This window comes from Pristiophorus japonicus, chromosome 3 (genome assembly GCF_044704955.1).
Source record: "Pristiophorus japonicus isolate sPriJap1 chromosome 3, sPriJap1.hap1, whole genome shotgun sequence".
Lineage (NCBI taxonomy): Eukaryota > Metazoa > Chordata > Chondrichthyes > Pristiophoridae > Pristiophorus > Pristiophorus japonicus.
The window spans coordinates 110085649-110112974 of record NC_091979.1 but is presented as its reverse complement, the minus strand read 5'-3'; the positions used below and the strand labels follow the sequence as shown (position 1 = coordinate 110112974).

The 27326-nt window shown below is 48.9% G+C and overlaps 1 protein-coding gene across 1 annotated transcript in view; it reads left to right on the top strand.

Moving 5' to 3' along the window:
- myo3b (myosin IIIB) overlaps positions 1 to 27326 on the top strand; it is an 839677-nt gene that overhangs the window by 283159 nt on the left and 529192 nt on the right. The window contains exons 20-21 of the mRNA XM_070874695.1: positions 3304 to 3392; positions 3627 to 3756. Coding sequence (XP_070730796.1) covers positions 3304 to 3392; positions 3627 to 3756 — 219 coding nt within the window. The remainder of the gene's footprint in view (positions 1 to 3303; positions 3393 to 3626; positions 3757 to 27326) is intronic.

The window sequence follows — 27326 nt, the reverse complement described above, 5'->3', positions numbered from 1 at the left end:
CTTTACCTCATAGATACACGCTAACGCTTCTTTTTCAATCATGCTGTAGGCTCTCTCAGCCTTAGACAGACTCCTGGATGCATAAGCAACCGGTTGCAGTTTTCCAAAATCATTAGCTTGTTGCAATACACACACGACGCCATATGACAACGCATCACATGCTAGTATCAAACGCTTACATGGATCATACAACACAAGCAATTTGTTTGAGCATAACAATTTTCTCGCTTTTACAAAGGCATTTTCTTGGCTTTTGCCCCAAACCCATTCGCCCCCATTTCATAGTAAGACGTTCTAGCAGTGTGCTGGGACTTGGTAAGAAGTTACCAAAGTAGTTCAAAAGTCCCAGAAACGACCGCAGCTCCGTCACGTTCTGTGGCCTTGGTGCGTTCTCGATTGCCTCTGTCTTCGCACTGGTGGGCCTGATGCCATCCGCCGCAATCCTCCTTCCCAAGAACTCCACTTCAGGTGCCAGGAAAACGCACTTCAAGCATTTTAACCTGAGCCCCACGCGGTTGAGTTGACTAAGAACCTCCTCCAGGTTCTGCAGGTGCTCAACTGTGTTCCGACCTGTGAACAAGATGTCGTCCTGGAAGACCACGGTGTGCAGGACCGGCTTCAGTAAACTTTCCATGTTTCTCTGGAATATCGCTGCCGCTGATCGGATTCCAAACGGGCATCTGTTATAAACAAAAAGACCCTTGTGCGTGTTGATGCAGATGAGGGCCTTCGATGATTACTCCAGGTGCTGCGTCATGTAGGCGGAAGTCAGATCCAGCTTCGTGAACATCTTTCCTCCCGCCAGCGTTGCAAAGAGGTCGTCGGTCTTTGGTAGTAGGTATTGGTCCTGCTGGGAGAAACGATTGATAGTTACTTTGTAAGCGCCACAGATTCTGACGGTGCCGTCTCCCTTGAGGACTGAGACAATAGGACTGGCCCACTCGTTGAACTCGATTGGTGAAATGATGCCCTCTCGTTGCAGCCGGTCTAGCTCGATCTCTACCCTTTCTCTCATCATATACGGTGCTGCTCTCGCTTTGTGATGGATGGGTCATGCCCCTGGAATTAGGTGGAGCTGTACTTTTGCTCCTTGGAATTTCCCGATGCCTGGTTCGAACAGAGAAGGAAATTTGTTTTAGACCTGGGCACACAAAGTGTCGTCAGCGGACGATAGCTCTCGGACGTCTTCCCAGTTCCAGCGTATTTTTCCCAGCCAGCTCCTGCCGAGCAGCGTGGGACTGTCGGCCGGTATTACCCAGAGTGGTAGCTTGTGCACTGCTCCATTGTAGGAGACCTTTATGCTAGCACTGCCGATTACAGGAATCAGTTCTTTCGTGTAAGTTCTTAGTTTCGTGCGAACTGGAGTTAAGACTGGCTTTGAGGCCTTGTTGCACCACAACCTTTCGAAAGTATTTTTGCCTATGATGGACTGGTTCATGCTGGTGTCCAGCTCCATTGAAACTGGGAGTCCATTTAGTTCAACATTCAGCATTATTGGAGGACAATTCGTGGTGAATGTGTGCACCCCATGTCCCTCTGCCTCCTCGGACCGAGGCTCTGGTTTGTCGTGGTCCTCCGTGGATCTGTCCTCCTCTGCAACATGGTGGTTTGCAGGTTTAACAGGCTTAGCAGCTCGCCTGCGCACTCGTTGGAGGTGTCCCATTGTTCCACAGCCCTTGCAAACGTACTCTTTGAATCGGCATGAATGGAAACGATGATCACCCCTGCAGCGCCAACAAGGTGTTAATGGCCTTGCATTCATCACCCTTGATGGTGGACTCTGAGTCATCTGCAGACATGCAGCTGCAGGTATGTGTAACCTGCCCTGTATGTTATGATTCGAAAACAACATCACTTTGTTCACAGTACTTGTAGCAGCACTTGTGTGCTGAGAGATTTGCTTCGTATTGTCACTGGTGGCAATGAATGCCTGGGTATCGCTATGGCCTTACTCAAGGTTGGGGTCTCTACAGTCAAAAGTTTGTGAAGTATGGTTTCGTGGCCAATGCCACGTATGAAAAAGTCTCTGAGCATATGCTCCAAACGTCCTTCAAATTCGCAATGTTCTGCAAGTCATCTTAGCTCGGTGACATAACTTGCCACTTCCTGGCCTTCAGACCTTTTGTAGGTGTAGAACTGCTACCTCGCCATCAGAATGCTTTCCTTCGGGTTCAAATGCTCTCGGACCAGTGTGCACAAATCGTCATACAATTTCTCCGTGGGTTTCGCTGACGTGAGCAGTTTCTTCATGAGGCCATACGTTGGTGCCCCACAGACGGTGAGCAGGATCGCCCTTCATTTGGCAGCACTCTCTTCCCCATCTAGCTCGTTGGCCACGAAGTATTGGTCGAGTCACTCCACAAAAGTTTCCCAATCATCTCCCTCCAAAAGTTTCTCCAGGATGTCCACTGTTCTTTGCATCTTTGCGTTTGCTTTCTATATCTCGTCACCAGTTGTTGTGTATGGAGAAAGAGTCCGACTGAACATTGTGAGCTCAAAGTAAAGTGTGACCTTCGTCTTTTATTGCAGGTCTCCAGAGTGCTTCTCCAACCTGTGAAGCCTCCTAAAATACCTGTGCTCCCACGGGATAAGAGAATCTCTTGGGACTTCAGGGGATGAGCCCTCTGGTGGCTCTACAGAGTAAATACAACTCCACATATATAACAGGTGCAGTGTACCATTGTGATTAGAGGGGAAGCATATGTCGCAAGAGAGGGTAATATTTGGTGACCTGGGGGGTGAGGGGAGACATGAGCTGTGCTAAAGTATCAGCCTAAGAAAAAGAAATGGCAAGATATCATTCTCACCTTTCTTATCAGGTAAGGTCGTTGCATTTTTTCTTGCACTATACCCATGGCCTGGGGATGATACTTCTGGCATTTACATTCTCAGTTATTTCTTATCAAACAATTTGCTCCTCAATTTGCAAGAGTTGATCCAAAAATTTGATCTAGAAATGCCTGATACACTCCTGACAAAATAACTACTGAGGCTTATAATTAACCACTTTGCTCTTTCTGGTATGTATTGGGATAGTTTAAAAAGCCTTGAAAAATTACAGATTCATAAAGTATTCATGAATTAAGGTTAAGCCTCTAAGTATTTTATTTCCCTTTGTAGTCTACATTAACTGGAAATTTTCATTCAGGATTATTTGTAAAGTTTAGTATGGAGAATAGTATACAGTATTTCACTTTTTTCATTTACATATGCACTCATCTTAATCCTCAAGTGAATACTCAAACAATGAAATGAGCAGAGTATTGTATTTAAACTAGCTGTTTGTTTCATTTGACACTACAGATAAATTTGAAGACAACTTACGAACCAATTATTTTTGGAGACCAAAAGGCGTGGAACTGTGTTTTGGAATCAAACACTATGCTGGCAAGGTATAAACAAAAATTTGAAATGAAAAATATTAATATTTTAAATACTACTATGTTAAATTAATTTTGATGACCTGCATGATCATTTTGACATAAGATTAAAATATGGAGAGCCTTCATGATTAAAATATTTGTCCCTGTGGCAGTGTTTTTCTTATGTCTGATAATAAAATGCGAGAACACAGAATTGAATTGTATACTGGACAGTACAATATTTAATGTTTAATTTTTAAACAGGTTCTTTATGATTGCTATGGCTTCCTTGAAAAAAATAGAGACACACTTCCTGCAGATATAGTGGTAGTACTTAGGACATCGGAAAATAAATTGCTTCAACAACTCTTTTCCAGTCCGCTCACTAAAACAGGTAGGATTGATCTTGCAGTATCTTCAAAGCACACAGCAGGTGATAATGACTTCTATTGCATAACATGTCAAAATGAAGATTATGTAAAACTATTTAATTTGCCGTGGCATTGCTTTTGGAATAATGGTGATATTCGTCCTTTAGTTTTATAGGTGGGGCAAAAAGAAACTTTATGAAAAGTGTCGCAGGAAATTATACTTAAATCAATAAATTCCTGTAGTATGAAACAGTCAGAAAATATGAATGAGCATGAATGACTGAATAGTGAAATTTATCTGTGAGGTATATGTAAAGCTCCTCAAGGTTGGAGTAATATAATAATCTGCTGACATGACAAATATATGTCCTTAAGATGGTTGTATTTAAAAATACTGAGGATGATGGATGTGTTGTAACGGAAGTGAGAATAATGTATCGGCTCTGATTATAAAAAAAAGATTGAAAAGTAAAATGTAAAGTAATGTGATGAAAATGGATTCTGCTGTTAAAATGACTGCGATGAGGGTCTGATATCTTCAAATGACAAATGTGTTTGTTTAAAATCACAGTTCAAATAAGTTTCAAGAGGATTTGTTTCAAAAGATTTCTAAACTGAAATGGCATAATTAAAAAAACAGAAGTTTGATCTCAAAAAAATTAAACACAGAAGTTTGTGAAATGGTTGAGCCTTCTAAAATACTCCTTTTTAAAAATAAACAAACATTGTCTAAAATATTCAGTCAGGAGCAAAATTGTCATCAAGGTTGGTATAAAACAAGTTTTTGACTTTATTCAGTAGCACTGTATGTATTGAAAAAAATTGGTGGCTACAGTAAAAAAAATTGTTTGCATCAAAATTTATTCTGGAGCAAAAATGCCATTTAGATTGCAGCTTAAACAAAATGTTGAATGTAAAAACTTGGTCAGGAGCAATCGACTTCTTGAAAAGAATGGAAAAGGCTTCATGTAAAAAGAATCAAGTGAAATGTGTGAGACTGCTGCACATCGAGCCTCCTAAAATGGCAATCATTTGACAGCAGCTAAAATGTTCTTATAGGCACAATTGTTGCATCTTTAAAAAGAGCAGTGAAAAACATAGTATCAAATGAAAATATGAAAATGGGCCAAAAGCGAACACAATCCTGCCAAATGGTGTCTCGAGAGTTGGAGCCCAAAACAAAAGATGTAAGATAATTGCAGTAAATCAAGTCATAGTAAGTTAAGTTAAAAGGGAGAATCTCAATGTAGCAGGTTGAAGAAGATTGTGAGCAGAACCCTCTGAAGAAGACAAGTGCCACAAACAGGATAATAATTATTAATAGCTGCCGATCCCCTGACCAAAATGCTGTAGAACTAGGTTGTATGATATCTATGGACCAATCTGAACACAAGAAGTAGAATAACACCATTCGCGTGTGCTTCCCAGTGGTCAGCCAAAGCAAAATTTATCACATGGTTCAAATGGACCAATTACATTGCTAGAATAGTAAGTCTTGGTCATTTGATTTCTCGTGAATCAGTCAAATCATTGAAAGATTAGTGGAGGCATCGCTCATATGATTCCCACTGGCCAGATTGTTACATGGCCATGTGGACTGAATAGTTCAATCAAATGGTCACAAGAGAATCCTGACTTTAAAAAAAAATAATAAATACAGTTGGGGATTAGGTTCATAGATGTACAAATTAGAGAGAATGGATATGATAAGGTTAAAGCTTTGCTTGAAACATTGTGATGATTTGATTTTTTTTAAATGATTTTTTTCCCCCCAAAATGAAATGGTATAGTTGAAAATGTGCTCCATGTTGCATTGTGATTAAGGTAAACAGACCTTGTGCAAAATTGTCCATCCACAGTCACAGCATAGCTGTATAATTTTAACAAATAGCAAGCAATAAAAATCTGCCCCCATGGGAATCTTCAAATTATAAAGTGCAGGGTTGAATATCTCTCGAGAGTTTTCACCGACTATCATTAATTGCAGTGCACTGTTCTCTTTGTAGTTAGAAAATGACAGTTAATCATAGAAATTTTACAGCCAAGCAAAGGCAAGCAATATCATTTTTTCCCTATAGCACAAAAACATCCTGATCAACTGCAAGATTATAAGAATTAAAAAGGTGTTGAATGTATTGTTTACACTATTTTAAACTGGCATTCCATTCAGTGCACCCCATCCAAGAGTGTGCAATGGGGTGACAGCTTTCGCATCCTTGCAATTAATCCTATTCAGTAATTAGCTCGGTGGATACAGAAGAAGTGATTTGCCTAACATTATCTATAATGATGTCTCTTCCAGCAAGAGACTTGACCAGTTTGGAGATCACTTCAGTTTGGCTGGAGTGAATTTAACACTATTGTTCAAGTTCCAGCTGTATTATCAACTTTTAATAATGTAGTAGCCTAAGGAAGATCTGTTGGTTCAATTTTTATGTAAGATAATCTTTTTCACAGTCAAATAAAAACAGATTTTAACAATTGTTTACTGCAATAGAATTTACACTCATACTTTGACTTGTCTTAGTTGTTTGTAGCAAGCGCATAGTTTTTTGAAAACATACTAAATCATTACTGTGAGTGACCAATGCACTTACTGACCTGTTCCTGTTCTTTTTCTGGTATAATCTTGATATAATATTTTCAAATAACTTGTGTGTTATAAAGTAGTTGCCTTAATTTCAGAATAATAATCCTGAATTAATATAGTTGGCAGTTATGTATTGCATAGTTCAAAACAGAGAAAAATAATTGATGGAATACGAAACTTTTAGACATTTGATTTATGCTGTTTGGTCTGCTGTAGAAAATTATGTAGAAATTGTGAAAACATTTGGTTTAAAGCAACAGGAGAAATAAACCTGCTATGGGGGCCTTCATCCCCAAAAAATGACACAATCTCTATAATACCACTTCCACATGGAAAACCCAGGAAAACAAATCACATCTGTTGAAGATTTTTCATTGAATTGCCACTTCAAATTAAGTTGTAAAAACATTTTGCAAAATCAAATACTGTCCAATTAACTGAATACAAAATTAAATTAGAGATTTTGAACGAAAACAATCCAAATTAGCAGCTATTTTGCCAAAGTTATTGCATCTCCCACACCCTGAACCCTGGGAATATTATTATGGTGTTTACTTTGGCATGTTCAGCAACTGTGTGGCAAACGTCTGTTATGCCTCATCTTGTGCTAACTGTGGCATGCTTAGTCTAACATATGATAGAATGACTGTGACAATTTTAGGGTCTGCCATCTTGAATTAGTGGTGTCAGTTGCTCCCAGTCTGTACATCTTTCTTTCATGGGAGCTGATTCACACTGTCCAACATGGACTTGTACAATAGCATGATTCAGTGGTGTAACAATTGCCACGTGTGATTTTACAATCTCACTGAAAGTGGACCTGATATGAATCAATAAGCTGCTTTATTTCACAGTAAAGTGTCTTGCAAAAAATAATACAAAATAAAGAATTCGCTTCACGTTCCCACATCGATGTGGTCTCTCGCTTGATTTAAACAAGATTACGGTAGCATAGTGGTTATGTTACTGGACTAGTAATCTGGAGGCATGGACGAATGATCCAGAGACTTGAGTTCACATCCCACCACGGCAGCTGGGGAATTTAGATTCAGTTCATTAAATAAATCTGGAATAAAAGGCTAGTCAGTAATGGTGACCATGAAACTATCGAATTGTTGTAAAAACCCATCTGGTTCACTAATGTCCTTTAGGGAAGGAAATCTGCCATTCTCACCTGATTTGGCCTATAGTGAATCCAGACCCACAGCAATGTGGTTGACTCTTAACTGTCCTCTGAAATGGCCTAGTAAGCCATTCAGTTGTAACAAACTGCTCCAAAAAACAATAATAAAAATAAAACTGGATGGACCACCCGGCACCGGCTTCGGACACAACAATGGCACACTAAGCTCAGTCGACCCTCCTCACTAACATCTGGGTACTTGTGCCAAAGTTGGGGAACTGTCCCACAGACTAGTCAAGCAACAGTCTGATATATTCATGCTGACCGAATCATACCTTTCAGCCAATGTCCCGGACTCCTCCATCACCATCCCTGGGTATGTCCTGTCCCACCGGCAGGACAGACTCACCAGAGGTGGTGGCGCAGTGATATACAGTCAGGAGGGAGTGGCACTGGGAGTCTTCACAATTGACTCTAGACTCCATGAAGTCTCATGGCTTCAGGTCAAGCATGGGCAAGGAAGCCATCTACTGCCCTCCCTCAGCTGATGAATCAGTACTCTTCCATGTTGAACACCACTTGGTGGTAGCAAGGGCACAGAATGTATTCTGGGTGGGGGACTTCAACTTCCATCATCAATAGTGGCTCAGTAGCGCCACTAATGACCGAGCTGGCTGAGTCCTGAAGGACATAGCTGCCAGACTGGGCCTGCAGCAGGAGTGAGAGAACCAGCTCGTTCTCACCGCAGATGCATCTGTCCATGACCGCATTGGCAGCAGTAACCACCGCACAGTCATTATGGAGATGAAGTCCTGTCTTCACACTGAGGACACCCTCCATTGTGTGGCACTACTACCATGCTAAATGGGATAGATTCAGAACAGATCGAGCAGCTCAAAACTGGGTATCCATTATGTGCTGTGGGCCATCAGCAGTAGTAGAATTGTATTCCACCATAATCTGTAACCTCATGGCCCGGCATATCCCTTGTTCTACCATTACTATCAAGCCAGGGGACCAACTCTGATTCAATGGGGAGTGCAGAAGAGCATGCCAGGAGCAGCACCAGCCGCACCTAACAATGAGGTGCCAATCTGGGGAAGCTTTAACATAACATAAGAACATAAGAGTTAGGAACAGGAGTAGGCCATCTAGCCCCTCGAGCCTGCTCCGCCATTCAACAAGATCATGGCTGATTTGGCTGTGGACTCAGCTCCACTTACCCGCCCGCTCCCCATAACCCTTAACTCCCTTATTGGTCAAAAATCTATCTATATGTGACTTGAATACATTCAGTGAGCTAGCCTCAACTGCTTCCTTGGGCAGAGAATTCCACAGATTCATAACCCTCTGGGAGAAGAAATTCCTTCTCAACTCGGTTTTAAATTGGTTCCCCCGTATTTTGAGGCTGTGCCCCCTAGTTCTAGTCTCCCCGACCACTGGAAACAACCTCTCTGCCTCAATCTTGTCTATCCCTCTCATTATTTTAAATGTTTCTATAAGATCACCCCTCATCCTTCTGAACTCCAATGAGTAAAGACCCAGTCTACTCAATCTATCATCATAAGGTAACCCCCTCATCTCCGGAATCAGCCAAGTGAATTGTCTCTGTACCCACTCCAAAGCTAGTATATCCTTCCTTAAGTAAGGTGACCAAAACTGCACGCAGTACTCCAGGTGCGGCCTCACCAATACCCTGTACAGTTGCAGAAGGACCTCCCTGCTTTTGTACTCCATCCCTCTCGCAATGAAGGCCAACATTCCATTCGCCTTCCTGATTACTTGCTACACCTGCAAACTAACTTTTTGGGATTCATGCACAAGGACTCCAAAAGAGTTTCATGCACAAGGACCCCCAGGTCCCTCTGCACCGCAGCATGTTGTAATTTCTCCCCATTCAAATAATATTCCCTTTTATTGTTTTTTTTCGCAAGGTTGATGACCTCACATTTTCCGACATTGTATTCCATCTGCCAAACCTTAGCCCATTCGCTTAACCTATCTAAATCTCTTTGCAGCCTCTCTGTGTCCTCTACACAACCCGCTTTCCCACTAATCTTTGTGTCATCTGCAAATTTTGTTACACTACACTCTGTCCCCTCTTCCAGGTCACCTTTGTATATTGTAAACAGTTGTGGTCCCAGCACCGATCCCTGTGGCACACCACTAACCACCGATTTCCAACCCGAAAAGGACCCATTTATCCTGACTCTCTGCTTTCTGTTAGCCAGCCAATTCTCTATCCATGCTAATACATTTCCACTGACTCCGCGTGCCTTTATCTTCTGCAGTAACCTTTTGTGTGGCACCTTATCGAATGCCTTTTGAAAATCTAAATACACCACATCCATCGGTACACCTCTATCCACCGTGCTCATTATATCCTCAAAGAATTCCAGTAAATTAGTTAAACAGGACGACATGCATGCTAAACAGCGGAAGTGGCATGTTATAGACAAGCTAAGCAACCCCACAACCAATGGATCAGATTAAAGCTCTGCAATCCTCCCACATCCAGTCGTGAATGGTGGTAGACAATTAAACAAGAGACCTAGCTATTTGCACCAGAAAATGCTCTGATAGGATCTCCATGATCGCATGACCTGATTGCTGATTGGTCCTCTTGGAGGATAAGCCACACTCGGAAGTTTCCCTGGAAGGTGTAATTGGAACCGCCCAGCCCAAGTTCTGACTGACTTTGCAAAGTCTAATTCGAGCCATTCTGACTTCAGACCCCAGACAGTATAGAGCTCCCCCATCCCAGCCCAAGTTCCTGACAACCCCAATCCAAGTTCCTGACTCCCACCAGCCCAAGTTCATGCCTCCCCCAGCCGAAGTTCCTGACCCACCCCTACTCACCCCCCCAGGCCAAGTTCATGCCCCCAAGCCCAAGTTCCTGCCTCTCCCAGCTTAAGTTCCTGACTTCCCCCAGCCCAAGTTCCTTCTTGCCCCCCGCAGCCGAAGTTCATGCCTCCAACAGCCGAAGTTCCTTACCCCCCACGAAGCCTAAGTTCCTGACTCCATCCCAGCCCAAGTTCATGCCCTTCCAGCCCAAGTTCCTTACCCCTCCTCCCCGCCCAAGTTCCTGACACCCTCAGCCCAAGTTCCTGCCCCATTCCAGCCCAAGTTCCTGACCTCCCCCAAACAACACCCCCCCCCCCCAACCCCGCCACAGATGGGGCATTGTGTGTAGGTCATGGATTATTGACGGGTTTATTGGGTATGAAGTGGGTGGGTGGGTGTCGTGACTTCTGGATTTCATTCACTCCAATGATGTCCCTTGTCACACATGCACCGAGCTTTCTGAGAAATCGGGTGTGGGTGTAAAGGGAGTTGGATGAACATGATCCGTTTTCCCTGTATTCCCTCTCTCACCTCTGATCCCCGTTCCTGCTTCTCCTCTCTCCCCCCAGTCTTTCTCTCTCTCCCCCCAGTCTCTGTCTCTCTCCCCCCAGTCTCTGTCTCTCTCCCCCCAGTCTCTGTCTCGCTCCCCCCCAGTCCCTGTCTCTCTCCCCCCACAGTCTCTATTTCTCTCCCCCCCATATCTATATCTCTCTCCCCCCATCTCTCTCCCCATCTCTTTGCCCCATCTCTTTCCCCCATCTCTTTCCCCCATCTCTTTCCCCCATCTCTTTCCCCCATCTCTTTCCCCCATCTCTTCCCCATCTCTTCCCCATCTCTTTCCCCCATCTCTTCCCCCCCAGTTTCTTTCCCCCCAATCTCTTTCCCCATCTCTTCCCCCCCAGTTTCTTTCCCCCCAATCTCTTTACCCCTAGACTCTTCCCCCCCAGACTCTTTCCCCCCAAGTCTCTTTCCTCCCCAAGTCTCTTTCCCCCCAAGTCTCTTTCCCCCCAAGTCTCTTCCCCCCCAATACTCTTCCCCCCAAGTCTCTTTCCCCCCAAGTCACTTTCCCCCAAGTCTCTTTCCCCCCCCAAGTCTCTTTCCCCACAAGTCTCTTTCCCCCCAAGTCTCTTTCCCCCCAAGTCTCTTCCCCCCCAATACTCTTCCCCCCAAGTCTCTTTCCCCCCAAGTCTCTTCCCCCCCCAATACTCTTCCCCCCAAGTCTCTTTCCCCCCCAAGTCTCTTTCCCCCCCAAGTCTCTTTCCCCCCAAGTCTCTTTCCCCCAAGTCGCTTTCCCCCCAAGTATCTTTCCCCCCCAAGTCTCTTTCCCCCCAAGTCTCTTTCCCCCCAAGTCTCTTTCCCCCCAAGTCTCTTTCCCCCCCAAGTCTCTTTCCCCCCAAGTCTCTTTCCCCCAAGTCTCTTTCCCCCCCAAGTCTCTTCCCCCCCCAAGTCTCTTCCCCCCCCAATACTCTTCCCCCCAAGACTCTTCAACCCAATCTCTTCCCCCCAGTCTCTTTCCCCCAAGTCTCTTTCCCCCCCAAGTCTCTTTTCCCCCAGTCTTTTCCCCCAGTCTTTTCCCCCAGTCTCTTCCCCCAGTCTCTACCCCCAGTCTATTCCCTCCAGTCTTCCCCCCCCAGTCTCTTCCCCCCCCAGTCTCTCCCCCCCTAGTCTCTACCCTCCCCCAGTCTCTTTCTCCCCACCCCAGTCTCTTTCTTCCCCCCAAGTCTCTTTCCCCCCAAGTCTCTTTCCCCCAAGTCGCTTTCCCCCCAAGTCTCTTTCCCCCCCAAGTCTCTTTCCCCCCAAGTCTCTTTCCCCCCAAGTCTCTTTCCCCCCAAGTCTCTTTCCCCCCAAGTCTCTTTCCCCCCCAAGTCTCTTTCCCCCCAAGTCTCTTTCCCCCCAAGTCTCTTTCCCCCCAAGTCTCTTTCCCCCCAAGTCTCTTTCCCCCCCAAGTCTCTTCCCCCCCCAATACTCTTCCCCCCAAGACTCTTCCCCGCAGTCTCTTCAACCCAATCTCTTCCCCCCAGTCTCTTTGCCCCAAGTCTCTTTCCCCCCCAAGTCTCTTTTCCCCCAGTCTTTTCCCCCAGTCTTTTCCCCCAGTCTCTTCCCCCAGTCTCTACCCCCAGTCTATTCCCTCCAGTCTTCCCCCCCCAGTCTCTTCCCCCCCCAGTCTCTCCCCCCCTAGTCTCTACCCTCCCCCAGTCTCTTTCTCCCCACCCCAGTCTCTTTCTTCCCCCCTCTGTCTCTTTCCCCCCCCAGTCTCTTTCCCCCCCAGTCTCTTTCCCCCCCAGTCTCTTTCCCCCCCAGTCTCTTTCCCCCAGTCTCTTTCCCCCCCAGTCTCTTTCCCCCCCAGTCTCTTTCCCCCAGTCTCTTTCCCCCAGTCTCTTTCCCCCAGTCTCTTTCCCCCAGCCTCTTTCCGCCCCAGTCTCTTTCCCCCCAATCTCTTTCCCCCCCATCTCTTTCCCCCCAATCTCTTTCCCCCCCATCTCTTTCCCCCCAGTCTCTTTCCCCCCAGTCTCTTTCCCCCCCAGTCTCTTTCCCCCCCAGTCTCTCTCTCTTCCCCCCCAAGTCTCTCTCTCCCCCCCCCAGTCTCTCTCTCTTCCCCCCAGTCTCTCTCTCCCCCCAGTCTCTCTCTTCCCCCCCCCAGTCTCTCTCTTCCCCCCAGTCTCTCTCTTCCCCCCAGTCTCTCTCTTCCCCCCAGTCTCTCTCTTCCCCCCCAGTCTCTCTCTTCCCCCCCAGTCTCTCTCTTCTCCCCCCCCCCCAGTCTCTCTCTTCCCCCCCCCAGTCTCTCTCTTCCCCCCCCTCCGTCTCTCTCTTCCCCCCCAGTCTCTCTCTTCCCCCCCTCAGTCTCTCTCTTCCCCCCCCCCAATCTCTTTCTCCCGCCCCCAGTCTCTCTCTTCCCCCTCCCCCAGTCTCTCTCTTCCCCCTCCCCCAGTCTCTCTCTTCCCCCCCTCAGTCTCTCTCTTCCCCCCCTCAGTCTCTCTCTTCCCCCCCCCCAGTCTCTCTCTCCCCCCCCCAGTCTCTCCCTCCCCCCCCAGTCTCTCTCTTTCCCCCCCCCAGTCTCTCTCTTTCCCCCCCCCAGTCTCTCTCTTTCCCCCCCCAGTCTCTCTCTTCTCCCCCCCCCAGTCTCTCTCTTCCCCCCCGCAGTCTCTCTCTTCCCCCCAGTCTCTCTACCCCCCCCCTCCAGTCTCTCTCCCCCCCCCAGTTTCCTCCCCCCCCCCAGTCTCTCTCTTCCCCCCCAGTCTCTCTCTTCCTCCCCCAGTCTCTCTCTTCCCCCCCCAGTCTCTCTCTTCCCCCCCAGTCTCTCTTGTCCCCCCCCCCAGTCTCTCTTGTCCCCCCCCCAGTCTCTCTCTTCCCCCCCCAGTCTCTCTCTTCCCCCCCCAGTCTCTCTCTTCCCCCCCCAGTCTCTCTCTTCCCCCCCCTCAGTCTCTCTCTTCCCCCCCCCAAGTCTCTCTCTTCCCCCCCCCAGTCTCCTCTCTTCCCCCCCCCCAGTCTCTTTCTTCCCCCCCAGTCTCTCTCTTCCCCCCCAGTCTCTCTCTTCCCCCCCAGTCTCTCTCTTCCCCTCCAGTCTCTCTCTTCCCCCCCAGTCTCTCTCTTTCCCCCCCAGTCTCTCTCTCTTCCCCCCCAGTCTCTCTCTTCCCCCCAGTCTCTCTCTCTTTCCCCCCAAGTCTCTCTCTCCTCCCCCCAAGTCTCTCTCTCCCCCCCCCCAGTCTCTCTCTCCCCCCCCCAGTCTCTCTCTCTTCCCCCCGTCTCTCTCTTCCCCCCGTCTCTCTCTCCCCCCCAGTCTCTCTCTTCCCCCCCCCCGTCTCTCTCTTCCCCCCCCCCAGTCTCTCTCTTCCCCCAGTCTCTCTCTTCCCTTACCCCCCAGTCTCTCTCTTCCCTACCCTCCAGTCTCTCTCTTCCCCCAGTCTCTCTCTTCCCCCCAGTCTCTCTCTTCCCCCCAGTCTCTCTCTTCCCCCCCAGTCTCTCTCTTCCCCCCCCAGTCTCTCTCTTCCCCCCCCAGTCTCTCTCTTTCCTCCTCCAGTCTCTCTTTCCCCCCCCCGGTCTCTCTCTCCACCCCCGGGTCTCTCTCCCCCCGGTCTCTCTCTCCCCCCCGGTCTCTCTCTCCCCCCCCCCAGTCTCTCTCTACCCGCCCAGTCTCTCTCTCCCCGCCCAGACTCTCTCCCCGCCCAGTCTCTCTCTCCCCCCAGTCTCTCTCTCTCCCCCCCCAGTCTCTCTCTCCCCCCCCAGTCTCACTCTTTCCCCCCCAGTCTCTCTCTTCCCCCTCCCAGTCTCTCTCTTCCCCCCTCCCAGTCTCTCTCTTCCCCCCCCCCAGTCTCTCTCTTCTCCCCCCCGTCTCTCTCTTCCCCCCCTCAGTCTCTCTCTTCCCCCCTCAGTCTCTCTCTTCCCCCCCTCAGTCTCTCTCTTTCCCCCCCCCAATCTCTTTCTCCCCCCCCAGTCTCTCTCTTCCCCCTCCCCCAGTCTCTCTCTTCCCCCCCTCAGTCTCTCTCTTCCCCCCCCTCAGTCTCTCTCTTCCCCCCCAGTCTCTCTCTCCCCCCCCCAGTCTCTCCCTCCCCCCCCCAGTCTCTCTCTTTCCCCCCCCCAGTCTCTCTCTTTCCCCCCCCCCCAGTCTCTCTCTTTCTCCCCCCCCAGTCTCTCTCTCTCCCCCCCCCAGTCTCTCTCTCTCCCCCCACCCCCAGTCTCTCTCTTCCCCCTCCCCCAGTCTCTCTCTTCCCCCCCCAGTCTCTCTCTTCCCCCCCAGTCTCTCTCTTCCCCCCCAGTCTCTCTCTTCCCCCCCAGTCTCTCTCTTCCTCCCCCAGTCTCTCTCTTCCCCCCAGTCTCTCTCTCCCCCCCCCTCAGTCTCTCTCTTCCCCCCCCAAGTCTCTCTCTTCCCCCCGTCTCTTCTTCCCCCCAGTCTCCAGTCTCTCTCTTCCCCCCCAGTCTCTCTCTTCCCCCCCCGTCTCTCTCTTCCCCCCCAGTCTCTCTCTTCCCCCCCAGTCTCTCTTGTCCCCCCCAGTCTCTCTTGTCCCCCCCAGTCTCTCTTGTCCCCCCCAGTCTCTCTCTTCCCCCCCCAGTCTCTCTCTTCCCCCCCCCAGTCTCTCTCTTCCCCCCCCAGTCTCTCTCTTCCCCCCCCAGTCTCTCTCTTCCCCCCCTCAGTCTCTCTCTTCCCCCCCAAGTCTCTCTCTTCCCCCCCCAGTCTCTCTCTTCCCCCCCAGTCTCTTTCTTCCCCCCCAGTCTCTCTCTTCCCCCCCAGTCTCTCTCTTCCCCCCCAGTCTCTCTCTTCCCCCCCAGTCTCTCTCTTCCCCCCCCAGTCTCTCTCTTCCCCCCCAGTCTCTCTCTTCCCCCCCAGTCTCTCTCTTCCCCCCCCCCAGTCTCTCTCTTCCCCCCCCCCAGTCTCTCTCTTCCCCCCCCCAGTCTCTCTCTTCCCCCCCCAGTCTCTCTCTTCCCCCCCCCCCAGTCTCTCCCTTTCTCCCCCCCCCCCCAGTCTCTCTCTTGCCCCCCAGTCTCTCTCTTCCCCCGCCCCTCCGGCTCTCTCTCCCCCGCTCCCCCCCCCCTCAGGCTCTCTCTCCCCCTCTCATCTCTCTCTCCCCTCTCCAGTTTCTCTCTCCCCCATCTCTCTTACCCCCACCCCCCCCCCCACACACGGTCTCTCACTCTCACTCTCCCCCCAGTCTCTCACTTTTCCTCCCTCCCAGTCTCTCTCTCCCATTCTCCCCACTCTCTCTCACACTCTCTCACTCTCACTCTCACCGCCTCTTCGTCTCTCTCTCTCACTCTCTTCCCAGCCTCTCTCTTCCACCCCCCCCCCACAGTCTCTCTCTCTTCTCCCCCTTCCCAACAGTCTCGCTCTCACGCTCTCTCTCTCTCTCACTCGCTCTCGCGCTCTCTCAATCTCTCTCTCACTTTCGCGTTCTCTCAATCTCTCTCTTTCTCTCTTACTCTTCCCCCCCCCCCCCCAGTATCTCTCCCTCTCTCCCCACAATCTCTCTCTCCCCACACTCTCTCTCTCTCTCTCTCTCTCTTCCCCCCCAGTCTTTTTCTCTCCCGCCCCCATCTTTCTCTCCCTCCACAGTCTCTCTTCCCCCAGTATCTCTCTCTCTCTGTCCCTCCCCAGTCTCTCTCTCTTCCCCACTACCTCTGAAGTTTTCTTTCCCACAGAAGGCTGCAAAGGTGTTCCAAATAATTAACAAACGAAAAGAGCTCCAGCTTCACGCGGCTCGTGGCCCCAATTCCGACTTCCTTGTACGCGTGACCGAATCAAAAAGAGGGCGAAGTCCAATGCCTGCATGCGCAGAAGGACACAGAAAATCTAGTACAAATAGTCACTCTATTAAACAAGTAACGGGAGGAGGAGGCTCCATGAATATCCCCATCCTCAATGATGGCGGAGCCCAGCACGTGAGTACAAAAGACAATGCTGAAGTGTTTGCAACCATCTTCAGCCAGAAGTGCCGAGTGAATGATCCATATTGGCCTCCTCCTGAGTTCCCCACTATCACAGAAGCCAGTCTTCAGCCAATTCGATTCAATCCACGTGATATCAAGAAATGGCTGAGTGTACTGGATACAGCAAAAGCTATGAGCCCTGTCAACATCCAGGCAGTCATGCTCAAACTTGTGCTCCAGAACTAGCTGCATCTCTAGACAAGCTGTTCCAGTACAGCTACAACATTGGCATCAACCAGACAATATGTAAAACTGCCCAGGTATGTTCTACAAAAAGCAGGACAAATCCAATCAGGCCAATTACTGCTCATCAGTCTTCTCTCAATCATCAGCAAAGTGATGGAAGGTGTTGCCAACAGTGCTATTAAGCAGCACTTACTCACCAATAACCTGCTCACTGATGCTCAGTTTGGGTTCCACCAGGACCACTCAGCTCCAGACCTCATTATAGCCTTGGTCCAAACAGGGACAAAAGAGCTGAATTCCAGAGGTGAGGTGAGAGTGACTGCCCTTGACATCAAGGCAGCATTTGACCGAGTGTGGCATCGAGGGGCACGAGTAAAATTCAATGGAAATTCCCCCACCCCCCCCGTTTCTCTCTCTCTCGCCCTCTCGCCCCCCACAATCTCTATCTCCGATCTCCCCCCAGTTTCTCGCTCTTTTTCTCTCTTCCCCCCGCCCCCCAGTCTCTCTCTCCCTCCACAGTCTCTCTCTCCCTCCACAGTCTCTCTCTCTCTCTTCCCTCAGTCTCTCTCTCTCTCTCTCTCTCTCTCTGTCCCTCCCCAGTCTCTCTCTCTCTCTCTCACCTCCTTAGTCTCTCTCTCTCTCTTCCCCACTACCTCCAAAGTTTTCTCTCCTACAGAAGGCCAGAAAAATGTTCCAAATAATTAACAAACGGAAATACTCCACTGGCTGGAGTCTTACCTAGCACAAATTAAGATGGTTGTGGTGGTTGGATGTCAATCATCTCAGCCCCAGGACATTGCTGCAGGAGTTCCTCAGGGCAGTGTCCTCGGCCCAACCAACTTCAGCTGCTTCATCAATGACCTTCCGTCCATCATAAGGTCAGATGGGGACTGTTTGCTGATGAGTGCACAGTGTTCAGTTCCATTCACAACTTCTCCGATAATGAAGCAGTCCATGCCCGCATGCAGCAAGACATGGATGACATTCAGCCTTGGGCTGAAAAGTGGCACACAAGTGGCAGGCAATGACTATCTCCAACAAGCGAGAGTCTAACCACCACCCCTTGACATTCAAAGGCATTACCATCGCCGAATCCCCCACCATCAACATCCTGGGAGGGTCACCATTGACCAGAAACATAACTGGACCAGCCACATAAAAAACTGTGACCACAAGATCAGGTCAGAGGCTGGTATTCTGCGGTGAGTGTCTCACCTCCTGACTCCCCAAAGCCTTTCCACCATCTACAAAGCATAAGTGAGGAGTGTGTTGGAATACTCTCTACTTACTTGGATGAGTGCATCTCCAACAGCACTCAAGAAACTCGACACCATCAGGGACAAAGCAGCCCACTTGATTGGCACCACATCCACCACCTTAAACATTTACTCCATCCACCACCGTGGCTACAGTGTATATGAGCTACAAGATGCCCTGCAGCAATTCCCCAACACTTCTTCAATAACACCTCCCAAACCCGCGACCTCTACTACCTAGAAGGACAAGGGCAGCAGGCGCATGGGAATGCCATCAGCTGCAAATACCCCTCCAAGTTACACACCTATCACTGTTCCTTCATCGTCACTGGGTCAAAATTCTGGAACACCCTCCTTACAGCACTGAGGGAGTACCTTCACCACAAGGACTGCATGAAGGCAGATCACCCCTGTTGTGTCTTGAATAAAGAATCTGACCAGACACTGTAAGCTTAAAGTAATGTGGGACCGTAGTCCTTTATTACAGGTCTCCAGAGTGCCTCTCCAGCCTGTGAGGCCTCCTTATGTACCCGCGCTCCCAAGGGATTGTGAGATCCCTTGGGACATCAGGGGATGAATCCTCTGGTGGTTAAACAAGGTATTTACAGGTTTACATATATAACAACAGCCCCCCCCCCCCAAAGTCAATAGTGTAACTATTTACAGTGTGAGTCGATCTGGGGCCTTCCTTCCCCTGGTTGATCATCTCGGTGCATATGCTAGTTTTGGTGAGTCATTTGTTGGGCCCTTGCTAGGCTGCTGCGCAGCTGACCTTGCAGGTTGCTGGGTGTCATGAGTGCTGCTGGGCTGCTGCAGGTGATGGGTTCTGTTTTGTGGTTAACCGCTGGGTCGGTTGCCACTTGTGCGTGTGTTGAGGGGTCGAAAAAGGTATTGTGGGTTGCTCTGGATAGTCCGTAAATCTGAGTTTGGTTTGGTCCAAGTGTTTTCTGCAGGTGAGTCCAGTTGAAAGTTTGACCAGAAACACCCTACTCCCCTCTTTGGCCAAGACAGTGCCGCGAAGCCACTTGGGACCTTGTCCATAGTTCAACACAAATACAGGATCATTAATCTTGATTTCGCGTGACACATTTACGCGATCATGATATGTATTCTGTTGAAGCCGCCTGCTCTCTACCTGTTCGTGTAGATCAGAGTGGACTAACGAGAGCCTTGTCTTAAGTGCCCTTTTCATGAGCAGTTCAGCAGGGGGAATCCCAGTGAACGAGTCGGGTCTTGTGCGGTAACTAAGCAGGACACGGGATAGGCGAGTCTGCAGTGAGCCTTCAGTTACCCTCTTCAAGCTCTGCTTGATTGTTTGCACTGCTCGCTCTGCCTGACCATTGGACGCTGGTTTAAATGGGGCAGATGTGACATGTTTGATCCCATTGCAGGTCATGAACATCTTTGAACTCCGCGGCTGATCGAAACCCAAATGGGCATCTCTTGTAAATGAAGAGACCTTTGTGCATGTTGATGCAGGTGAGGCCCTTCGATGATTCTTCCAGCTCCTGCTTCTTGTAGGCTGAGGTCAAGTCCAGCTTCATGAACGTTTTTCCTCCCGCCAGCATCGCAAATAGATCGTCTGCCTTTGGTAGTGGGTATTGATCCCGCAGGTAGAAACGATTGATAGTTACTTTGTAATCACCACAGATTCTGATGGTGCCGTCTTCCTTGAGGACTGGAACAATCGGACTGGCCCACTCATTGAATTCGATTGGCGAAATGATGCCCTCTCATTGCAGTCAGTCCAGTTCGATCTCCACCCGCTCTCTCATCATATACGGTACCGCTCTCACCTTGTGATGGATGGGTCGCGCCCCTGGAATCAAGTGGATCTGCACTTTTGCTCCTTGGAACTTCCCGATGCCCGGTTTGAACAGCGAGAGGAACTTTTTTTAGATAAACCTGGGCACATCAAGTGTCGTCGACAGACGAGAGCACTCGGATGTCGTCCCATTTCCAGCGTATCTTTCTCCGCAAACTCCTGCCGAACAGTGGTGGGGCCATCACCCGGTACCACTCAGAGTGGTAAATTGTGCTTCACTCCATCATAGGAGATCTTTACGGTAGCACTGCCGATTACGAGAATCAGTTCCTTTGTGTACGTTCTCAGTTTAGTACGAATGGGAGTCAGGACTGGCCTTGAGGCCTTGCTGCACCATAATTTATGAAAGTCTTTTTGCTCATTATGGACTGGCTCGTGCCCGTGTCCAGCTCCATTGACACCGGGTGTCTATTTAATTCAACCTTCAGCATTATCGGGGGACACTTTGTGGTAAATGTGTGCACCCCATATACCTCTGCTCCTCAGTCTGAGGCTCTGATTCGTCGTGATCCACCATAGATCTGTCCTCTGCAACATGGTGGTTTGCAGGATTCACAGGGTTTGCAGCTCACCTGCACATACGTTGGAGGTGTCCCATTGTTCCACAGCCCTTGCAAATGTATGCTTTGAAGGGGCATGAATGGAAACAATGATCACTTCCACAACGCCAACAAGGTGTTAATGGCCTTGCATTCACCACCCTTGATGGTGGACTCTGAGACATCTGCAGATGTGCAGATGCAGGCATGTGAGGCCTGCCCTGTACGTTAAGATTCGAAAACAACATTACTTTATTCACAGTACTTGCAGCAACACTCGTGTGCTGAGAAATTTGTTTGGTATTGTCACTGGTGGCCATAAACGCCTGGGCTATCGCTATGGCTTTACTCAAGGTTGGGGTCTCTACAGTCAAAATTTTGTGAAGTATTACTTCATGGCCAATGCCAAGTACAAAGATGTCCCTGAGCATGTGCTCCAAGTTTCCTTCAAATTTGCAATGTCCTGCAAGGCGCTTTAGCTCGGTGAATTAGCTCGCCACTTCCTGGCCTTCAGACCTCTTGTACATGTAGAACCGATACCTCGCCATCAGAACGCTTTCCTTCGGGTTTAGAAGCTCCCGGACCAGTGTGCACAACTCATCGTACGACTTGTCTGGGGGTTTTGCTGGAGCGAGCAGATTTTTCATGAGACCATACGTTGGTGCCCCATAAACAGTGAGGAGGATCGCCCTTCGTCTGGCAGCGTTCGCTTCTCCTTCCAGCTCGTTGGCCACAAAGTTTTGGTCAAGTCGCTCCACGAAGTTTTCCCAATCATCTCCCTCTGAAAATTCCTGCAGGATGCCTATGGTTCTCTGCATTGTTATGGTGGGGTTTGTCATTTGTATCTCATCGGCAGTTGTTATGTCTTGAATAAAGAATCAGACTAGATACTGCAAACTCAAAGTAAGGTGTGACTGTAGTCCTTTATTACAGATCTCAGAGTGCCTCTCCAGCCTGTGAGGCCTCCTTATATACAGGTGCTCCCAAGGGATTGTGGGGGCTAAATTGGATAAGGCCAAAATACGGGTGCAGGGATCATGATGTGCCTATTGAAAGTAATGCAGGCAACATGTAAAATGCTTATTAACATGATTCTAGCACTCAGTCCAGCACTGAATGTGCTGCTGGTTGGCTCAGCATTCAACAGGGGCCAAATATCGTGGGCTGCTCTGTATTTAAAGATTGTCTGCAGAGTGAAAGGCTGTTTGCACTTCTTAAATGGAGGAGCTATGTGAAAGAAATACCTCATTCTGACCGGACCTGGAAGTTAGCAATGTCACAACAGGGCGGAGAATGGTTCTCCGATACAGGACTCTATGGGAGGAGACAGGTCCTCTACCCACAGGGGGCCAGGATGCCCTCCAGACATGCTGTTTAAAAGCAGTGGGAGGAGATCACTGAAGCAATCAATGCCACCAGTCTTTCCCCCAGGACCTGGATTCAGTGCTGGAAGAAGTTTAATGACCTCACACGTAATGTCAAGGTGAGTGATTGCATCTTCAAATGCACCAAGTGCACCATGAATGGATTAATGCTCAAATTAAATTAGCAGACAAAATTTCATATGAATAGTGTTAAATGTCCATATCCTAATACAACCAACAATGGTTTCTAGACTCAAAATAGTATAGTGATACAGCAAGAAACAACAACTTGCATTTAAATAGCACCTATAACATAGTAAAATGACCCAAGCTCTTCCAGTTGCATTTGTATAGCACCTTTAATATAATATGCATCCCAAGGTGCTTTATAGAGTGGGGCTGAAAAACCGACATCAAGCAGGTACTGGGGTGACTGAGGGCATGGTCAAAAGAAGTTAAAAGAAGGTTTTTGAAAGTGGAAAGAGAGGTAACAAGGTGGAATGAATTAGGAAGAAGGTTGCAGGGCTTACGGTTAAGAAAGGTTGGGTCAAAGTGAGGTGCTAAAAGGAGTAGAATGTACCAGAGAAGTAGAGAGAGAAACAAGGTGTGATTTGATGATAAAAACGACACTGCACCTTGGTGGTTTGGAAAGGACAGGTGGAGGAAAGTTTTTCCAAGCGGAACAGATTCAGTGAGGGGCAAGGTGCCACCACCCATGATCCAAGCTTCAGTCAAAGGCAGGATGTCAATGCATTCATCCACAATAAGGTTGCAAAAGACCTTAATGTAGATGCAAAAGGCCTTATTCGAGGATGAATGGACATTCTGGAAGGAAATGTAGAGAGGTGCGATAACTGTTGACCTACTGCAGAATGCTAGGGTGAGTGGAACGGGAAGGAGGTTGATGTGGTTAGTCCCTGCAGGTGTGCTGGGCAGGAAGATTGGCGAGAGAGGAGGATGGGCCAGTTGAGGTTACTGCTCTTGAGGCAACAACGCATGTCTTGATGGGCCCTTCGAAGAATGCCAAGAGAGGGACAGAGAGTATCTGTGGGTTTAGTCAAGGTGGATTCAAACCTGCGATGGTGGCAGGAGAGTAGGAAGGCAGAATAGTGGTCAGGGATTGAAGTAGGGATGTGGTGGGGAAAAGTACCTGAGAGAAAAGAAATGAAAGATGGCATGACTGGATGACAGAAGAGGAGAAGGCAGTGGAGAAATGCTTGAGAGGAGCTAAGATACAATATAAAGGGAGATGGAAGTAATGGACTCAGGTCTGGGCAGCAGCCAAAATGCGTCAGAAGTGGACGAAGAAGGAATTTAGGTTACAAAGGCATGGAAAAGATTAGAAGACATATTTTAATGGAGAATGGGAGGAGACAATATGAAAATGTCCAAAGTTAAAGTCTAAGTCCATATGCTGGATAAAGTCCACTTGTAGCTTTGAGCATCTATGAACCAGTGTAGAGGTTTGGAAACGGTTGTGGAGGAAGTGGATTCAGGATCTGTGAGTATCTGTGGGCACGTTACTGGAGGTTGTCTTGTGGAATCAGAGGGTTTAGGAGGAGTGGAGCGCTGACGATGCACCAGCAGAGTCTGACCCTGGATCCAGCACAACTGCATAGAGTGGCCTTGGGTATTAGCAATGCATAAGAAAATGTCCCGTTACCTCACCCTTTGCTCTTTTGGTGATGATCTTAAATTTAGTTCCTCCAGTTACCAACTCACCAACCAAAGGAAATAGTTTTTTCCAATTTATCTTGGCAAATATCTCTCATAATTCTCCCACCTATATGAGATCTCTTCTTAACCTTCTTTGTTCTGATGAAAAGAGACCCAATTTCCTTAATCTCTCCTTATAACTAAAACTTCGAATTCTTGGCATCATCAAAGAGAATCTCTTCTGCACAAATTCCATGAACTTGATATCCTTCCCAAAGGTATCCATTATTCTAACTGCAGCCTAACCAATGGTTTGTGTAAGTACTGCTAAATTCCACTTTGCAGTAGAAAGAGTTATACAGCAGGCTTTAACGAATGACCCCTTCAGCTAATCACCTGATCCATCCAGTAATATATAGTCTTGCCCACATGTGTACAATACAGTAACCCAATGCACTATCCCCATTATTGCGCTCTGCCATATCTATAGTCATGGATACCAATTTGATGCTTCCTTACTCTGCCAATTTATTTCCCATAAAGTTATCTGTGTATATGAGATTAATGGGGGTGAAATTGCCGCCTTTTTATAGCCGTATTAGTGCCTCCGGGTGGTACTAACGGGGCGCAGGACAGTTTTTGCCCAGTGCGGTGGGGGCGGGGGGGGCGGCACTCCCGACTCCAGGGAAATTGCCCGGAAGTTTATGGAGGCGGTGCCATGGCAGTACCGTGCCCTTGGCCGCCGCGCAACCGGTGATGATGTCATCGCCGTGCAAGGCGACCCCTCACCGCCTTGCACTGACCCCTTAACATCCCGCAGGGGAAATTACCCCATGAGCTGCGAAGCTGGCAGACATCCGCTCTCAGGGCGATGATTAAAGGGGAGGGCGCCAACGGCCCAGGTTGCCATCTGTTTTGGCAGCCGACTCTCGGTTCGGCTCGATGATGGCGGCCCTAGCGTGGTTCCGGCTGCAATCATGCAGCGTGGCACTCCATCTTGGGTGCCAGGCAGCTGGCCCAGTCGCACACTGCCCTGGTGGTCCAGTGGAGGCCATCAGAGGCCGTGCAGCGGTCGCAGTGGTCCACTCCTTTAATCGAAGGGGAGGGGCATTGAAGCATCTCAGCGCTATGTGGAGCATCCGGGTAACGCTGAACATTTCGTCCCAGTAATGCCCAGGGACCCACCCCCAAAGGAAGTGCGGCGCTGGAGATTGTGCTCCGCTTTCTTTGAGGGGCGGTAAGCCCAATTCAATGGCGGGGTGGGACTTCCGTGCCGGGTGTTGAAAGTCCCAGCTCAGGAAGGTTGCCGCCCCCCAATCGGGACATGGGACAATTTCACTCCTAAAGTTTCTTAACCCAGTGCTTCCCCTCAGTGATGGTTTTGGATGTCCATCTTCTAGACCCAAACCTATTGCTCTTTCGAGGTGCTTCCCCAATGGGAGCCGCAAGTGTGGTGACTGCCTGCTGGATGTTGGTGGGTGCCTCTTGGGCTTGGTGTGACCTTGCACTTCCTTATACTTAATCTAGAGTAGGCCTGCAACTGCTGCTGCCACGTCTGATGCTGCAGTGGCTACCTGGAATTATATGCTTTGTGGCACATTGTTGCATTTGGACCGGTGGCTCGGTGAGGTTCGTGTGTGTTTTCTGAGTGCTGTACATACTGAAGTCACAGTATGTCAGTGTTGGAGAGAATTGATAGTGGCAGGGTGCCAATCAAGTGATGTGCATTGTCCTGGATTATGTCAGCCTTCTTGAGTGTTGTTGTGGCTCCACCCATCCAATCAAGCAGTGAGTATTCCATGATGTTATTTATGTAACTATGTAATACTTGCCACCAGGGGGCGCGACTGTTGGAGTCCTAATGGTCACCTGCACACACATACAGGGCCAGAAAAACAGGTTGGCTGCCATGTTGTTTAGGCACTCTGGAGTTGTAATAACGAAGACTAAGGTCACACTAAGTTTAGCTCATAGTACTCAGCCTCGTGAGTTCTTCTATACACAATAATTGGCGACGAATAACAGAATATGAAGCTTCACGCAACCATGGCTACTGTTGGAATATTAGAGAGATTCGTAGAGGGTGAAGATTGGGAAGCCTTTGTCGAGAATCTCGACCAGACTTCGTGGCCAATGAGTTGGAAGGAGACACTAATGTGGTCAAGCGTAGGGCGGTTCTCCTCACCGTCTGTGGACTTAAAATGTACAGCCTCATCAAGAATCTGCTCGCACTGACAAAACCAACGGAGAAGGAATATACAGAGTTGTGCACACTGGTTTGGGACCACCTCAAGCCAAAGGAGAGTATCCTCATGGCCAGGTATCGTTTCTACACGCACCATCGCTCCGGGGGCCAGGACATGGCGGATTATGTCGCCAACCTGAGACGCCTCGCGGCACCTTGCGATTTTGGAGCTGCGTTGGGGAAAGTGTACTGAGCATCAGCCACGAGGTCATTCTTCGAAAGCTGCTGGCTGCCGAAACCCTAGATCTAAGCAAGGCCATCGCGATCATCCAGGCATGCATGGCCACGGACGATAACATCAAACAGATATCTTCTCAACATCGAAGCTCACCGGCAAGTATTGTGCATAAAATGACATCGCTAGCAGGTCGAACTGCATATGGCAGGGCCGAGATGTCTGCGGCTGCAAGACCTGTGATGACTCAGAGTCCGCCATCGGGGGTGACTGTGATCCATTAGCACCTCGGGGGTAATCATTGGGCCCATCAATGTCGATTCAAGAGCTACGTGTGCAAAAGCTGCGCAACAATGGGGCACCTACAGTGAATGTGCAAACGTACTGCGATACACCACGTGGCAGAGGGTGATCGATCCGGCGTGGATCACGCAGCACAGGCAACTCAACCCGAGGAAGAGGTGTATGGGGTACATACCTTCACTACCAAGAGTCCTCCTATAATGCTAAAAATCTAATTAAATGGAGTTCCAGTATCCATGGAGTTGGACACGGGTGCGAGTCAGTCAATAATGAGACAGAAAGCTTTCAAGAAACTGTGGGGCAATAAGGCACAAAGACCCAAACTGAGCCCGATTAAAGCAAAGCTGCGTACCTACACCAAAGAGCTCATACCAGTCATTGGAAGTGCGGCAGTCTGATGGAGCTGTGCATGATCTATCATTGTGCTTTGTTCCAGGCAATGGCCCAACGCTGTTCGGTAGAAGCTGGCTAGAAAAGATTAGATGGAATTGGAACGACATCAAAGCACTATCTTCAGTGGGTGACGCCTCGTGTGCTCAAGTACTGAGCAAGTTTCCCTCGCTATTCGAACCAGGCAACTTCACAGGCGCCAAGGTACAGATCCATCTAGGCCCCGATGCACGGCCTGTCCATCACAAGGCTCGGGCGGTTCCGTACATGATGAGGGAGACAGTCGAGATCGAACTGGACAGACTCCAACGCGAAGAAATCATATCGCCAGTCGAGTTCAATGAGTGGGCCAGTCCAATTGTTCCGGTGTTGAAATGGTCAGAATCTGCGGAGACTACAAGGTAACGATTAACTGAGTCTCACTACAGGACCAGTACCCGCTACCCAAGGCAGATGACCTGTTCGCAACGTTAGCAGGGGGGAATTCGTTCACCAACTTGGACCTAACCTCCGCCTACATGACACAGGAGCTGGCTGAATCTTCGAAAAGACTGAAGTGCATCAACACACACAAAGGGCTATTTATATACCACTGGTGCCCTTTCGGGATTCGCTCGGCTACAGCCATTTTCCAGAGAAACATGGAGAGTTTGCTGAAATCTGTTCCGCGCACCGTT